Below are 14178 nucleotides of genomic sequence, written 5' to 3'. Positions count from 1 at the left end.
CCAGCTGGAGCCTGGTGCTGATCCTGGCGCTTCCACGGAGCCCTGACAGCCTTGCAGCTCCAGCCATCTCTCGTTCAGGCTTGTGCAGTGCTGCCACTGGTTCAGCTCATTCCCTTCCCCTGCTACCACTTTTCTAGGATGATCACGTACCACCTGCCAAGTGCCAATGTACCACAGGTGGTACCCGTACCACTGGTTGAAAAGCCCTGTTTATAATAATGTAATAAGATTTTACACTAAGGGATGAAAAAAGGTCTCTAGACGTGAACATTTTACATCCTGAAACCTTGTTATTTGTGAAATTCATTTGCTGCTAAACTGGTATTTTGTGTTATAATCTTAATTATTATAATTAATAGCCTAATCTAATAATCCAACTATTAGGAAACTATTAGCCTTAGGAAAGTCACTGGTCTTTAAATAACCCACCAACCCCACAAGTTAAATAAAACAGTTTGCCACAATGAACTCACAGTGAACCATGGTTAATTTTAGCTAATAAAGTCCTATTTAAGCCTATATTTGTAGAAGTCACATCAATCAGTCTTGTGCAACAAAGGCAAGCATAGGCCATTCCCATACGAAAATGGAATTATCTCATAATCATGAGAGCTCTCTTCTCTCTCAACTCCACATTCATGCACATTGCTTGTTTTGTAACAGGATACTAACTTGGTAGTGACAAGCCCATCACTTCCTTTCCAAAAGATCAGAATTATAGATAATGAACATGATCATTCACACACAGATACAGAAGCAGGGAGGAGGAAGAACCAGATAAATGTGTACTATGTCAGTCCCCTTTTCACATAAAGAACTGAAATGGCTATTCCTGAAATTGCACAAAGTGGCACAAAGATTACAGCAGCCATTTGGGTGCACTCTGAAGCAGACAAATGGTTTTCAGCTGGTCTCCATTATTGTGATTATAATAATGAAGACCCACTCAAATACTCACTCTCCCCATTGATTTCCCTACTGACTCTTTGCTTTTGCCATATTATTTCCAACTTCAACTGGGTTCCCATAGAAATAGAAACAGTTTCAAGGTGCATTATAATATGGAGACACCACCACCTATGAACTAATGAGAAGTCCAAAGAGAAATCCAGCTCAAGGACTTTGAATTATATGAAGAATAAACTTGATATTCTTTCTACTATATATTTTCCTTGCTTCATGGAGAACTGCCATATTATAACAATAGAAGTTTAGTTGCAAATGCTAGTCATGCTAATCATTTACACTATACACATTTACACATTTTTCGCCATACATTTGTATAGAAGGAGTGAGTCTAAAATTGGGCTGTAGTGCTAAATCTTCAAATGGCTGATCCAAAATATCTATGAAACAAGCCCACCAGTTATCAAGTTAGCTTTCTTCACGGAGCTTTGATGAAATAGAAAATTAAAATACCTGTTGACATAGGGGTGAAGATACTTTTGGGAATTACAACCCTATCTTCTGAGTTTCGGGCCCAGTCAACCATTCCTTTCCTTCCTTTCATGGGGAAATTGATGTCTGTTAGAACGGATGCTGCAGGAAGCTTCTGAATGCTGGCCACTATGAAGAAAAAGTATACCAAAAGGGGAAAAAAATCAAGCAGAATTCTTGTTTTAGTAGTCAAAGTATTTTATTATGGATCAGTTAAGAAGAGCACGTGTATTTCAGAATTCTGACTGTCAAAAAAAGTTTTATAGGGACATATTTCAAATTAAGGAAGAACAAAAACTGCAATCCTACATTGGCAGACTCAGAGGTTGGCTCATTGAATACATAGAATTACTTCCTTGTATGCATAAAAACCAGAAAGATGACAAGCTTAGGCACGACTAATAGACTGCAAGTGCAACACTGTGAATTTTATTCTCTCACTTGTCAGTTAGATTCAGAATCTTAATAGGGACTATTCATTCCGTTACTCCATGACATGAGATTCACATGGAAGGAGATATTAGAGCTATATCTTCAGACCAGATTCTGAACTGATTAAAAATGACAGAATTAGGGAGAAAAATATTATAAACTGCTTGAGGAGGTATAATTTCTAGAACCAGACTAATGAAGCAGTAACAACTCTTGCATCCATTGCACACAAGCCCTATTAAATAGATTGACATATTAGCAGCCTGCAGCTTCCTTTTGGACAAAGTAGAAAGCAGAAATTTGGTATCGTACAAGTCATTTTTGACTGTTTTTTTCAATGTGAAAAATAAGCATTACCATTTTATTACTTCTGCTGAGCACATTTAGAGAGTGAAACACCATCACACCTCACTTCATTTATCTTCACACTGACCATTTAGAGTAAATGTCTGATATTTTTATTTGACATATAAAGAAAGAAGATGCAAATAGTCTGAATAGCTTAAGACGATTTTTCTCTAGGTTATTTATTACTTGTAGCATGCCCTCAGTGTGCAAAGCTTCCTTATTGAGCAGAGTACTTTATACAATCCTTTCAGTGCATTTATGATCTGGCTGGGATACATACTCCAATTAGAAAACAGTTCACTTTGATGATGCAAATGAGCATTAATCTCTCCTAATAAACATTTTGCCCAACACTTCCTTCCTCATGTAGCTTTTTGTATATTTGGTAAGAATCACATTGTAATTAGCCTATTTGAATTCAACCTTGGCTTCCACTCATTTAGACACCATTGATCCACCTGATCAACAAAGATCCCCTTCCCTTTTATTTTTTTCAAATAATAACATCATCATTGAACTAGTACAGGGGTGTCAAACTGCCAGCCCATGGGCAGGATGCATCATAGCAAAACCACGCCCATCCCATTGCTGGCAATGGCAAAAAAGTCTCAATATGTCGCGACACGTCATGTGATATTGCGAGTTTGACACTCCTGAACTAGTAGAACAGATACTGTATGCAGATTTATCTGTCGAGTTAATGGAACAGCTCGATAAGAACACTAGTTAATCTTCAATGTATTCTCATGAATAGTTCTGGTTGAATGCCCTTGTAGGTTTTTTTATGCCACCACCATCTTAACAAAATTTGGCTGCTGAGAAGTTGAGTGAAGAAAACCTAATCCTGGGTAAGGATGTGTGTAGAGAAAGGCATTTTGCAAAGCAAAATCTTAGCAAGGAAGAAAAATTCTGCAAAAATGCTGAAGAGCTTGACATGAAAGCAATTACTATTGGGCCAAACTGATTTTATTTATGATTTTAGCTTATTGGACCCAAATAAATCATGATAAGTCTACGGTTGGGAAGAACCACTGAAATTCCAATTTTGAAGGCACTAAATAAACCATTTAGGGAAAGCTTGAAGGACAACATGTAAAAATAAGAAATAAACCAAACAGAATTAAGCTATGCAAGCTATTACAGTATTTAATGATGAACATAACTCAACCAATTCACTACTCCAAAATAGGACTCATTTTCCCTAGAAACAATGTTTAGGTTGCACTGCAGAACATAAGTAAGAACACCTGTATACAGTAGTTTCCCCCCCCCCCAAATAAACATACTGTATAGTGAATTGTGCTATTAATTTGCAAAACCCAGAAAGCCATGATGGTCAATTCTAAATGAGTTGTATGAAAATACATACCAACAGTTCATAGCTCTGAATGCAAATATGGGATATTATTTTTTTAACTGAAATGCCTGCCCATTTGTGTATTATAATTGGTACAACGGTGGGGAAAACATAGGGAAGCTGAAAATCTGTTAATCCATCTGACCCTATTTATAATGTAGTGGTTATCTAGAGATTACTTGTATCCTGATTTTAGCACACTGAGTGGGACTCCATGGTAACATTGTCAGTTTGAAATAAGATTCAGACTAGTTCTAAGCATTCGACGGTCTGGTAACATATTCACATTAGCAAAGCGAATAAAAATCCATTTTCTAAATAATCTTAGAAAGAGGTAACAGAGTCGATGTTATTTGCGCATTGCATCTATTGGCAATGATGTGCATAACTCATTTACAGCAAATGCCCCAGAGAGGGGTAAAATGAGAAAGACAACAGGAAGATCTGTAAAAGCAGTTATAACAAAATTACAGCATAAAACAATTCAGCCTTTTCTAAGTGGGTTTCATTTTAAATGAAAGTGTAATTCAAACCAAGAGACAAGGTAATAATTATATTAGATTTCCACAATATATTGCTTGACAGCTAGCTCTTTAGCAAAGCTGGATTTAAGGCTGTTACATGTGTGTGTACGCAAACACACCCAATTCTGAAATGGTTTACTTCAGCAGTTCAAATTTCTCTGTATCACAAAACTTCCAGCCACTACACTCTTGAACATTTTTCCTTGTGTGCTTGTGAAAGGAGCAATGAACAGAGGCAGTCTTTAGAGATTTGTTTGTAGGTAGTCCTCAGTTAGAGACCTTTTATTCAGAGACTGAAGCTATGGCAGGGTTGAACAGATGGTACATGTGCCTGCTCCCCATATTTATAGCCATTACACTGCCCCTGTGGTCACATGATCAAAATTTGGGTGATTAGCAACCCATCCACACTTACGTCCACAAGAGTACTATCTCCAATTACCTGTCTACCTCATCTCGCCCCCCTCCCTATCGCTAGGCTTTTGGCTGCCCTGCACAGCAACCCTGCACAGCCAGAAGTGTCAGTGAGGCTGGGCTGAAATAGAGTCCTGGGCCTTCAGCATTCTTAGTTACTTCAGGGCTTCTATCTTACCTAGCACTGACAGCACCACCATCATTGCAAAGGGCTACCTCAATCCTTAACCCATGGCCAGCCACCCCATTGCCATAACACAAAGCCATAGCCAACCCTGCTTGCCCCCAGAGGCTTTTGCTGTTTTCTGCCTCATGCTACTGTTGAGGCGAGCCTTGCGTGGCCTTATGGGAGCCACCTGAGGACATGTGCACCCTTCTCCATATCACACATGGCCTTCTCACGATGCTCAGAAGCCTCCTGAAGCCTTCTGAGAAGGCTGTGCATAGCTTGGAGAAGAAGCAGCTGCCTGGTAGTTGGTACCCAGAGAACATCAGTTTCCCAGAAATCTCCTGACTAAGCAAAGGGAAGCAATCAGGATACAGTGCAAGCTTTTGAACAATAAGCAGAAATGCAATGTGATTTTTCCCAAACCAGAGACTGCTAAGAATTGCTGCACTGGAGCTGTGTCAGGCCAATCCATCTTCTGTAACCTGAACATCTTTAACTTTGGGATAGTTATCCAAAATGTGATTATTTGAGTATTTTATATATTAATTGGTTACCCTTCAATGTTAAGCTTCGATTACGCTCCAAATTTTGTAGAAGAGACAGGGAAGGGGCTACATGGTGCTTTAAAAATATATCTAACATTGTATTTGGTGTTAATCTGATACTATCTGGCTTATATCCATAACTCTCTGAAATGACTTACCAACACTTATTCTGTGTTGGGAATAAAATAAATTTCTGTGTTTCTTGCCTAGTCTAGAGAACATCAGCAGAATTCAGAATATGATGGTATATAGCAATTAAAGCCTAATATTTTCCACAAACAAGATTTATGCAGAACTGGAGTATAATGAATCTAAAAGAACTGGAGATTTATAGAAGGGGACAGCATAAGGCATGTAGCCATGTAATCTACCAACAAAATGGAGAGTACTCTGATTGCCTTCCAGATTCTCTTTGAAGAGTACAGATAGTCCTTGCTTACCATCCACTTGTTCAATGACCATTTGAACAGGGGAACTTATGACCAGGCCAGTTGTGGATGTTGCAGCATTCCCATGGCCATGTGATTGCAATTAAGGTATTTGGCAGCCAACATGCATATATGATATTTGCAGCGTTCCTGAGTCATGTGATCACCTTTTACAATTTTCAAGGCCAGCTTCCAAAAGCAACAACCAAAGTCAATAAGCATGTATTTTTGTCAATAAAATATCTTCAGGTTCAGTGTAGAATTTATTTCATAGAAAACAGAGATTAAATCATCTAGTAAAATATCCAGGTAAGAAAGTCTAAAAAAATGTACATACATAGATGCTATATTATTGAAAACAACATTAACTAAAGTGCCATTTGTTCTGATTTTATAGTGCATGCTTGTATTTGCAAAGTATGTTTGAAAAGTGAAGCAGAATACAAGATAAGATTCATACAAGATAAATTCCTAATTTTGTACAATATCAATGGAGACAAGTTTTATAAAAAAGATTTAACTACTTTATAAAAAGATTTAACTAATTTTCATTAGAACAAAAATAATGTGTTTGCTCTGTATACACCAATACAAGCAGAATCACTCTGGGTTATGTGTTCACAATAAGGAATTACGAAAAAAAAACATTTAAATGAGAAGCATAAAAGGTCTTTAATTTAAACTATAAAACTATCTTTAATTAAAATGTTTGTTATTTCAGATTTGCTCTAAGCTTTAACATTTTGTACTATATTTCAGCACAAAATAAAATAGTCAGATATTTTGTACAAAGGCCCCTTGTGGATTGTCTAATTTGTCAGATGGTGGTGGTTTTTTCTGTTCCTTTTTTATTTTATACTGCATAGAATTTTTTTATGTATATTAAATGCTGCTCAGCATTATAATGGAGTTAGAAGCTAACTGTCTTCCTCTCTCTGCCTCTATATACATGCATGGATGGAAAAAAAAATCTTCATTTCATTTGGAACAAAGAAACATACTAGTTCAAATGCAGGTTGGATGTACTTGAATCATGTTGAATCAGGAGACTTGTGGTCAGGATTATATCTTTCAGAATACAGGTAGTCCTTGAATTATTACTGTTTTTCCCCCCACTTATGACCATTGCAACATGTTCATGGTCATGTGATCAGAATTCAGATCCTTGGCAATTAGTTTATATTTATGACAGTCCCAATCATGTGGTCATATTTTGCGACCTTGTCACATGCAAAATCAATGGGCCAAGACAGATTCATTTACTGCAGTGACTCACTTAACAAATGTGACAACAAATGTTGTAAAATAGGGTGAAATTTACTTAACAACTGTTTTGCTTAGCAACAGAAATTCTGGGGTCAATTGTGATCATAAATTGAGGACTACCTAAACAGTTATAACTATTACCTTTAAAAAAAACTTCTGCATTTAGATACTGCCTTTTGCTCAAGGTGTCATGTACAAAATGGCCCTTCCTCATGTTTGTCCCCATAACAGCAACTGGCTGAGAATCACCCAGAGTTTCCATGGACTGAAGGCTGATCAAGAATCTGGTCCTTCCCACTCCTAGTCTAACATCTTACCCAGTTTGGGATTAACAAATTTTATATGGCAACATATTCATGGATGAAATTTTATCATGAAGCTGGTGCATATCATATGGGTGCAGCATAGTAGAGAAATTCTTACCATTAAGAATTCTAAAGAAGCTGTTGCAAAATTTTCCCAAATTTGTTTTTCCAAAAGGCAACTGGACTGTCTCGGGTTTTTTTACCCCTTGAAGATGTTTTTGCTTCTCACCTGAAAAGGCCTTCTGTTCTTACTGAATGGTAGAGAATGGAAGGATATACATTCCATGCAGTCATCTGGTCATTAGCACTCTCTTTAAGGTCACAGCTAAACCTCCAAGGGCCTCAACAACTCTCAGAGAGAGTTCTAATGACCAGATGACTGAGAATCTCCATAGACATGTTGCAAAGTTTTCATTTTTAACTTACAGAATTCACATGGATCATGAAAAACAAATTAATTTTGAGCTGGTTCTTTCAGCTGTACTGTGTGTAGAGGAGAGTTCTGCATAAAGCACTGAAGTGTTACATTATTTTTACCCCATTTTATCATTGGTATTTTTTTTTCTTTTTAATCCTTCTGTCTTATTTTATTCTATTTAACCTAATTGTTCCAATATGTATGTTGGATCTATGACCTGTAATAAAGTTACTGATATTGAAATATCAAAAAGTTAGGTTATATGAAACAAATTTCCCCCTAATATAGTGGTAGACTATTTAGATGCTGACAGGAACACTGGTAAGGTGAACATCATAAGCTGTGTTGGGCTCTAAAGTGACACAATAAACATTATTTTTGCTTTGAAAAACTAAACTGGCTACATTTGTGTTGAGCAAATCATTTTTTTGATCTACTGACATTTCTCTTGACCCGACCTCAGCCATCTATTTATGATTTTTTTTAAAAAAATGTTTTATATAAAACAGTAAAGATGATTTTTTTAAAAAAATAGGTGGAAGGCAGAAGGTGCTGGGGTAAGAATTGGCCTTTGTGAGGAGGATGGTGAAAGACTGGGAGATCTGCCTGGTGACTACTTGCTTGTTTTATTCCACTACTTTATTTAGTGATCAATAAAGTACTGTAGAATAAAACAAAGCTGCTCAGATCATTCTGACTGAGTGATCAGAGCAGCTTTAGCTCTTATAGCCAACAGCAACTTATGTCAAGATAGGTTGGGTGTAGAGACTACAGCATTATTTATTTATTTATTTATTTATTTACTTACTTACTTACTTACTTATTTATTTATTTATTTATGGGATATATATATATATATATATATATATATATATATATATATATATATATATATATATATATATATATATATATATATATATACACACACACACACACACACACACACACACACACACACACACAGGTAATTCCAAAGTCTGTCACCCCTGATCATGTGACTGCATTTTTGACCCTTGGCAACTGCCCTGCATTTACAGCTGTTGAAGCAGCCCATGGTCACGTGTCCACAATTTACAACTTTTTACCTAGAAACTGGCATTTATTTTCAATTTCTGAAAGAAAAAAAAGCCACATCCCATAGTGAACCATAGATTTGCTTAAGGATTGCAGAATTCAGTCGATAAACATGGTGTTCCCTTAATGACCATCACGTGTGATTGTGTGTCAAGGGTTAGGAGGAATATGAGGCAGATTTTGACAATGACCACCAGAGGAAGGTATGGTAGTAGTAGGGCTGGCTGCTTTGTTACCAGAGAAAGGGAATGGGCGATTTGGTATAAATCTCCATTTCTATCTAGAATCTCTTCCTGAGCTCATAGGCATTTGTACATAATAAAGAAAAGAAGCATGGAAAGACAAAGCACTACATGACCAGTACATTAAAAAAGTAGGACGAAAAACAGATAATAACAAGTCCTGGCAATGGCTAAGAGAAGGAAAGTTGAAGAAAGATACAGAGGGGCTAATTCTGGCTGCACAAGGCCACGCCTTAAGAGCAAATGCATATAAAGCCAGAATTGAGAAGGCAGCAACAGATAGCAAGTGCCGCCTATGCAAAGAAGCTGAAGAAACAGTGGACCACCTGGTAAGCTGCTGCAAGACTTATAACAGTAAGAAGTAACAAGTAACAAGACTCCAATATGAGGAAAAATGCATCATGAAGCAAGCTTTTCACTTTACAGTATACAAACACTACAACATCACACACAAGTACATAAAGAGCAGACTCTGCATTGTCACTCAATTTGCATTATTTGCCTCTTTTTTTTACCTTCTCCCAATAAATGCCCATACCAAGTCTTCTTATCAATGGACATTTTGGCCTCTGCCTGTTTTTGTTAAACCCAGGCCTATTTATAACAACAATAGCAATAGCATTTTTACACCACTTGATGGTGCTTTACAGTCCTCTCTAAGTAGTTTACAGAGTCAGCACATTGCATCCAACAATCTGGGTCCTCATTTTTAGACGACTGGATTCTGGGGAGGAAGCTATACTCTTACCCAAGCTTCTTGAACTCATGTTGGGGCTGGTGCTGGACTCACGTAGATTATTAGTACTGAGGATATTCAACATTAGAGTCACCTGATGGCAAGGTGGGTAGCATATAAACTAACCACCTAAATCAGGGGTCCCCAGCCCCCGGTCTGTGGACCAGTACTGGGCTGCGGCATGCCAGCAACCGGTCTACACAAACAAGGAAAGCCCCATCCACAGGATGCAGGCAGCACATAAAACCACACCTCCTCCTGTCCGTGGAAAAACCTTTTTCCACATAACCGGTCCCTGTTGCCCAAAAGGTTGGGGACCTCTGATCTAAATAAACAAAGATCCCTACTCTTGGGAGGAATGACTCAGAACTTCTAGCCTCCATTGCAGTTATGGGGATATCCCTACCGATATTGGGGTTGATCCATATATGGTAGGTGTGCACTTGTTGGACCTAATTTTCCTCTCCTAGCAGAGGGAGATCTGAAGATAAAGACCTTTGTCATGATGAAAGCCTGGTCAGCCTGAGGTTATCAGCTGCAAATGAATTCCTCAAGGGTTGGTGTACTAATTAAGATGGATTTGCTTGGATTGCAATAGGTACTATTACCTTAATCCTGCTCCAGTCAGCCAAATCTGGGGAGAAGGAACAAACTCAAGAAGTGGTAAATGCTTCCTCGGCAGAACATTGTTCCATAATTTTTGATGCATAATTCAGCGTCATCTTAAAACCCCATTCCTGTTTCAGTCTCAGCCATTATAAGGAATAAGAGGGCTTCTTCATTTCTGTTCTTTCCATATTCTGCTGTTCTACTATACTGGGTAAATCCAGTTTTCCCAAATAGTGTTCTGGGATCAGAACATCCCATATGGCATTGGCTCAATTTTTGGCCTTACCCTATTTGAAACTCTCTTTCCTTTCCCCATTACCAATATACACATAGACATTCATAACACAGCACATACACCACAAAAGAGTAACAATCTTGCTGTGGTATTATATATGTCTGCATCAAAATTCTTCATGCAGAGGGGCCCTTGCAAAGCCAAATGAAAAGAATTCTGATGCATTCATAGAAACATTCAAAGCACAGTTGCCTTTTGTACGGTATTTTAACATCTGTGAGTAACATAAAAGTGGAATGAGAATGGAGGCCATGAAAGAAGCAATTTTTAAAAAGTGACAATCTGGAGATTTTGTGAGGCCAAGCTAAAAGACTGTAACCCAAATACATTTTCCCAGGATAAACAAAGCAAGATCTTAGCTATGTGATACCAGATCAGGTAGATACCCTATTTTTTTTTCCAGAGAAATTACAATCAGCTTAGCCACAGAAGACCAAGCTAGTAAGCTTGGAAAAGATACTAAGAAGACAGGAGAGCGCTGGTAAAGCAAAAGCAAGTAACACCCTAGAAAATCTGTTCGTGTTATACTGCCTCTTAGTTCTTTCAAAACCTTATTGTCTTTGTCATCTTACTCCATTATCTCATAGATACACTCCAATGACTTCATACACCTTACTAGGCACATAGTATGCCTGAGTACTATATGCAAGCAGATGAATATGTTTATTTGCATAAATCTATAAAGAGGGATGATAACTCCACCTCTTTTGGAACATGGCTTGGACTCTAAATTGTCAATAAATCAATTTGTGTTTCAATGTAAGATGTCCTGTTTCTGGTTCAAATATACCCCTGAACATTCGACTACATGGACATACACAGCAGTTCTATCTTTATTATTTAGTGTCTGGCAGGAGTACAATTAGCCAGGAGACTACAATGTTAATACATAGTTATTTGGCTGCTGAAGAGTGCTGGTGTGTTTAGTTTGTGCTTATCCATGCTGCATCACGGTGTGTGTGTGTGTGTGTGTGTGTGTGTGTGTGAACTAGCTCCATACCATTTAATAATAAATTAAAATGAATAATAATCCAGGTCAAATTCTGTAATGATAGAGATTTCCTAATCTACATTCAGAAATTTCTGGTGAGCTTTTTTCCTCAGCTGTAATGCAGAATAAGATACTTTTAATTCAACTGATACAATGGCTGCTTTGAAAGCTCACTCATAGAGACCATCATGCAAACTCTTGCAGTCCTTCATGGTGACATTTATTTATTTATTTATTATATTTTTATACCGCCCTTCTCCCGAAGGACTCAGGGCGGTGTACAGGGCAATAAATATAAAAACAGAATACAAAAGTTAAAAAACAATTAAATATAATGCCCAAATTTAAAATTTAAAACAATAATTAAAAACATATTAAAACCCCAACCCTAACCCATCAGACCAGGTCAGATTGCTCAAATAAATACGTTTTTAGATCGCGCCGGAAGGAGCGAAGGTCGGGGGCCATCCGGAGCTCAACCGGCAAGCGGTTCCACAGGTCTGGCACGCCCACAGAGAACGCCCTCCCCCTGGGGGCCACCAATCGGCATTCTTTGATCGGAGGCACCCTGAGGGAAGTTGACGCCGGCCGCAGGTGTTGCCGTAGGTAATCCGGACCCATGCCATGTAGGGCTTTGTAAGTCATTACCAACACCTTGAATAAATGTGTATTGAGATAGTCTTTTTTTTTTAATCTCTCCCTCCCCACTTCCAGTGTCCCACCCCATCTCTTGAACAATTAGGCTTTGCAATACCAGCATGTTCATGAGTTGGAGGGAGACTTGACAAAGAGCAAACTGAAAGCAGAGAACTTCATTTGTAAAACACACATTTAATTTTAATTATATTGCTTTACCTACTGGTGAGAGAATAATGGGGATATTTCCTCTGAAGGCTTTTTGAAACAAGCATTGGGCTAATGACGGACTCTTTAAAATGAACTTTTAATTGCATGAGGCCAACCTGTCTTCAAATTTCAATATGCTAAGAAATTCACAAAGGCAGCAAATCCTAAATATACTTTCAAGAAGTATTCTGCATTCAGTATTTATGGAATCTGTTTAATGCTTTATATGAAATGTATCTTGATTATGTTTAAAATGTTTATGTGAAAACTAAGCTGTAGTTTTTCTTCTTCTATCATTATATACAGTATTCTAACTGTACACAGGGTTCAATAAGACCTGGCACCAAATTACTGAATATAAACTATATGACAAGGAACCAACATGATTTCTTTTTAGTAAATCTCAATATCTGAGTAAGAAACTGGCTGGTGAATTTAACTAAGGAAAGGAAAGAATCAGAAAAGAGAGGAAGAATCAACTAGGGAGAGATGTCTGTGGAGAATCTCAGTCACCCAGGTCGTAATTATCTCAAAAATGCTTTTTTTTTCTTCAAAAGGCAACTGGACTGTTTTTTATCCTGTGAGGAGGAAGAAGAAAACATTTCACTTCTCATCCAAAAAGCTTCATCGGTTCTGATGGCTTCCTTTCATTCTCCCCCCCCCATCAGAACCGATGAAGCTTCTTGGATGAGAAGTGAAATGTTTTCTTCTTCCTCAAGGAAAAAAAACCAAAAAAACAGCCCAGTTGCCTTTTGAAGAAAAAACACCTTTAGACAACTAGGGAGAGAAAAACTCTTGAATGCTGCTTACTATTTGCCATAGATGTATACTATAGGCCGCCCAACCAAGCAGAGGAAATAGATGAACTTTTTGCTAGTCAGTTAACTAAGGTATGTAAGAAGCACATCACAATAGTAATGGGGGACTTTAATTACCCTGATATCAACTGGGAGACAAACTCTGCACCAAAGTGGAAGATCAAACAGATTCCTGTCAAACCTAGCAGACAACTTTCTCTCCCAAAAAGTAGAGAAGGGAACTAGGGGATTAGCCATATTGGATTTAATTCTCACAAACAGAGATGAAATGATAGAAGGTGCCGAAGCCACAGGAACCTTGGGGGGAAGAAGAGCCTTGGTGGAGCAGTGGGCTAATGCCTCCTTAAGTAACACCAGCTGCCTGCAATTAGTGCAGGTTCGCATCCCACCAGGCTCAAGGTTGACTCAGCCTTCCATCCTTCCGAGGTAGGTAAAATGAGGACCCAGATTGTTGGGGGCAATTAAGCTGACTTTGTAATAATGCCGCTGTGGTGTGTGTGAAAGCCCTAATAAGCAGGCATATACATAGAATGAAGGCTACTGCTAAGCTTGTAAGCCGCCCTGAGTCTTCGGAGAAGGGCGGAATATAAATGGAATTAAAATAAATAAAATAAATAAAAAATAAAAGTGATCATGCAATATTGGAATTCAACATTCTGGAGGCACAAGCAATAGAACACAGCCAAACTAGAGTCTTGGACTTAAAAATAATGGAGTTAAAAATAATGTTAAAACCCCAAACCCATCAGACCAGGCCGGCTTGTTCGAATAGATAAGTTTTTAGATCACGCCGGAAGGAGCGAAGGTCGGCGGCCATTCGTAGTTCAGCCGGTAAGCGGTTCCAAAGAATTGGTGCACCCACCTAGAATGCTCTCCCCCTGGGGGTCACCAGCCAACATTCTCTGACCGGTGGTACCCTGA

General features: G+C 38.1%; 1 protein-coding gene across 1 annotated transcript in view; it reads right to left on the bottom strand.

The window, feature by feature from the left end:
* The window catches only part of ADGRB3 (adhesion G protein-coupled receptor B3), a gene marked incomplete at both ends in the record, with an annotated part of 531496 nt that overhangs the window by 260647 nt on the left and 256671 nt on the right, over positions 1–14178 (bottom strand). Inside the window, one exon of the mRNA XM_081313695.1 lies at positions 1420–1566. Coding sequence (XP_081169821.1) covers positions 1420–1566 — 147 coding nt within the window. The remainder of the gene's footprint in view (positions 1–1419; positions 1567–14178) is intronic.

This window comes from Vipera berus (genome assembly GCF_964194415.1).
Source record: "Vipera berus genome assembly, chromosome: 1".
Taxonomy (NCBI): Eukaryota; Metazoa; Chordata; class Lepidosauria; order Squamata; family Viperidae; genus Vipera; species Vipera berus.
This window is presented reverse-complemented; position numbering and strand designations above follow the sequence as displayed.